Below are 3,773 nucleotides of genomic sequence, written 5' to 3'. Positions count from 1 at the left end.
TTTGATTCGACTCAGGTTTTAAGAAATATAGTAGTAGTAGAAAGTAAGTGAAAAAAAGGTAAAATGTGAGTCCTACTTTTATACTCCATATGTTCCATGGTAGTTAAGTCGTATTTGTTTTTAGTTTGTCTTAAGATAGTTGAGTCATTTTCTCTTTTGGTAAAAACTTTATTCCCTATCATACTTTACTCTTTCTTCACCTTTTTTACTTTATTTTCTTTATTTTAATATTTAATAAATTAATTTCTTAAATTTCGTGCACAAATTATAAGAACTGCTTCCGTAACTTTAGTACGGAGGAAATATATTAATTTTATAATAAAATATATATATTATGAGTTCTAATTTTCATTTCCAAAAGTATAAAGATGAACTAAAACTAAAACTATCATTTTCATAATCGACCGTAATATTTCACCTCTGTGTATAGATCGATACACAAAAATTTATTTAAAGCATATATTTTGTGATCGAGAAATCAGAATTCAGAAGTAATTGTTCGATTTTGAATAATTGACCATAATTAATATATTTTCTTTAACAATCTCAGAATATATTTTATTAGAAGTCTACTTGGAATCTAGCTTAACCACAAATTTCTTGAGATTGATCTGATAACGATATAAACAATTATATACGTGTACGGAGAAAAGTCTAAATATAAACTTAAGACTTCCAAAATTTTATTTAATGCAACAAAAACCAATTAAGTTGGATCATTTGTGTCATTCCTCTTAGGTTCATTAATATTTTATTTAAGCCTACTAGTATTATTTTGAGTTACAACTTACTACAATCTAATGCTAGTAGTATTAATTAATTTAGTTCAAAATTCTAGTTAGAATATTACTATGTCATACAGAAAACATTTTGTAGTATCAACCTTCAAACGGTTTGCAAAAAATCATCAAGAAATTTAAAATTTTGTTGTAACATTATTTCTATATACACATAACTATTGATCCCTACCAACCGATTTCATTTTTCGTTTTCTGAAAATTTTTTATGTTAATTAGAGTCAGAAACTCAATGATTGATGTCTATCTATAGCGATTGCCAGCTAATTATCAACTTAATTTTCCTTTTCGAACAAAAAGAATCAAATTGTGGTCCATAATTAATTAATATTATACTAACTCGGTGACAAAATGATTGAAATATTTTAGCTAAACGTAGATATAAAAAAAAAGAAAAAAAAAGAAGAGAGATAAAAGGTATACAAAAATGGGAAAAGTGGTGAATCATAGTACTAAAGATGCAAAAGTAGCTCATTTTTATTGACTAGCAAAATTAATTAATTAATAATACAATTAATTATGGACGAAAGTATATTTGCTTAGATGCAATTGACCTATACAACATCAAAACTGTCTAAAGATTATTAATTGAGTGGCTCTCTCTAACCAAGTATTGTACTACAAATTAGTGAGTGACAAACACAAAAGTTATTAAGCTCATTAAAACTCATCACTCGAATTAATTCCATCACTCTAACGTCTTTTGATTTGTATAATCCATTCTCGCATATATAATTCATACTCTCCAATTAATTCCTTCACTCTAACATCTTTTGATTTATATAATCCATTCTTACATAAATAATTCATACTCTCGAATTAATTCCATCACTCTAACATCTTTTGATTTGTATAATCCATTCTCACATATATCATTCATACTCTCAAATTAATTCCATCACTCTAACATCTTTTAATTTGTATAATCCATTCTCACATATATCAATCATACACTCATAAATATGTGGTTTCGAGCAGGCTTGACCGACCCATGGTTAGTCAATAAGTCATCATGATATATGATCAGAACGGAAAAATGTAATATCATGATGAAATATCTACCAAATAGTAAAACTAAAAGCTTCCTTAGCACAAACAACGACACGCGATGAAAATAAGCGGCGACGACCTTCTTCAACCGTCGAATTTCAACCTCTTCCCCTTTCCCGATATTTACATTCATCAACATTCTACTTTCCTATCTAACTTTAGTAAAGTATTTCGATCAAATGATCAATAAAATACGAGACTGAAACGCAAAAACAAAGCCCCAAATTCCTATCTACGAACTTCTTCACCGCAATCAAGCGAGATTCAAGCCGGCGATGCTCTCAGCCAGCAGCAGCTCATCGATCGTGATCCTCTCCCCAAATTTGTACGAAAATCTCAGCATCCCCTGCGAATTGACGCAGCCTTTCTGCACCGGAAAACAGACGACGGCGCTGCCGCCGCTGCTCCGGGCGAAGTCGAAGAGCTCCTTGACCGGCGTGTGGATCTCGCCGACGTAGCGGTCGCCGAGCTTCCGCTTGCAGTAGAGCTTGACGACGAGCATGGTGTTGCAGTTCTCCAACATCGACTCGCTGATTGCGAAGCGCATCGTGTAATTCCACGCCGGATTCGTCTCGCCGTGCTTGTCCGTCGGCGAGCGCTTCTCGATTCCGTTGGCGGCGCCGCCGCCGCTGAGGGAGACGCGCGCGTGGACCTTCATCTTGCCGAGCACGCGCACGTTTTCGAGATCGGTGGCGGAAATTAGGGTGATTACGAATTTTCTGCAGTCCATATTTGGGGGAAATTGAGATCAGTGTGTGTGGGTGTGTGTTTTATAGTGTTTGTTTATTTGAAGGTGGAAGGAAATAGGAGTATAATAAGTAGGAGACTTGTGGAGGTTGGATAGGACTCAGTATGCATGGTACAATGAAGCAACCAAGAAGAAGAGGGAGTGATTAATATATACATATATTTTGAAAATGAAATATTATATTATTAGCTTCTTTTTTTTTTAATTGTTATTATCTGTGTAAAAAACGACGACTTTGGTTGATTCTAAAAAATGTCTCATATCCGTTTATTAATTAATTTTATAATGAAATGTGAGTGTAATGAACTGGTGGAAAGTGAGGTCCATTTATCAAAAATGAAAAACTGGAAAACATTTCATGGACGGAGGGAGTATTGTTTTGGACATCGCAAAAAGACGTTGTTATGTAGACAATCGCAAGACATAAAAAGCTGAAACCGAAATCTCAAAGAAGATCGCTCAATGAAATAACATTGTTTTAGATACCCTTAAATTAAATGATCAATTTTAGCAGATATAGTCTATGGAAATTTTTTTTAGGTCCAAAAAATGAAATAGCAATAATGTCTAAAATGCTGTAAAATGACATCTAATATGATTATCATTTAGAAATTATTTATGATATTTAAATTCACCGGGAATAAGAAATGTTAAACTTCAATTATCAAGGAATTATGTTTCGCTCTAAAAAATAGAGGGTTGAACAAAATGATATTGAGATGGTTATGTGCATAGTCGTACTATCAAAAATCTCTTGCTGGCTACGAAAAATGGATTTAGGATCAAACTATAAATCTCTGATTAGAGATTTTGAATCTTGATGCCTCATTTTTTTTGACTTTATAAACATGTAATTTACACTTACTTTATAGCCAATAAATTCTCTGACACTCATTGACATATCACACAATAAAATGCAGGAAAAAGTCATGGTTTTCTCTATTTTTTTATTGTAAATATTTTAGAACAAAAGTCAATATGAAGTTAATATCTACAAGAAGTAGAATGACATGTGTATATTTCGATCTTTGTCTTCTACTTTCATTTGTATTTAAATATTTCATTCCAAGTACTAGGATATATTAATGGTGCATCTTCATCTTAATTATTTTCAAACATTGCCCTATTATTAAATATGCAAACAATATTATATGAGTTTCGTCAAAGTTTAATTTCTA

General features: G+C 32.0%; 1 protein-coding gene across 1 annotated transcript; it reads right to left on the bottom strand.

The window, feature by feature from the left end:
• Positions 1–2,100: 2,100 nt before the first annotated feature.
• Positions 2,101–2,577, bottom strand: LOC125220692 (protein SRC2-like). The gene has a single exon (XM_048122842.1). The coding sequence runs from the start codon at positions 2,575–2,577 to the stop codon at positions 2,101–2,103; it is 477 nt and encodes a 158-aa protein (XP_047978799.1).
• Between the last annotated feature and the right edge of the window lie 1,196 nt (positions 2,578–3,773).

Source organism: Salvia hispanica, chromosome 4, assembly GCF_023119035.1.
Source record: "Salvia hispanica cultivar TCC Black 2014 chromosome 4, UniMelb_Shisp_WGS_1.0, whole genome shotgun sequence".
Classification (NCBI taxonomy): Eukaryota; Viridiplantae; Streptophyta; class Magnoliopsida; order Lamiales; family Lamiaceae; genus Salvia; species Salvia hispanica.
Note: the sequence above shows the minus strand (reverse complement) of the source record. Positions and strands in the feature narration are given on the sequence as shown.

What these genes read in the sequence shown, in the direction of transcription:
- LOC125220692 (XM_048122842.1), bottom strand. Translation starts at nt 2,577, where the DNA reads ATGGACTGCAGAAAATTCGTAATCACCCTAATTTCCGCCACCGATCTC.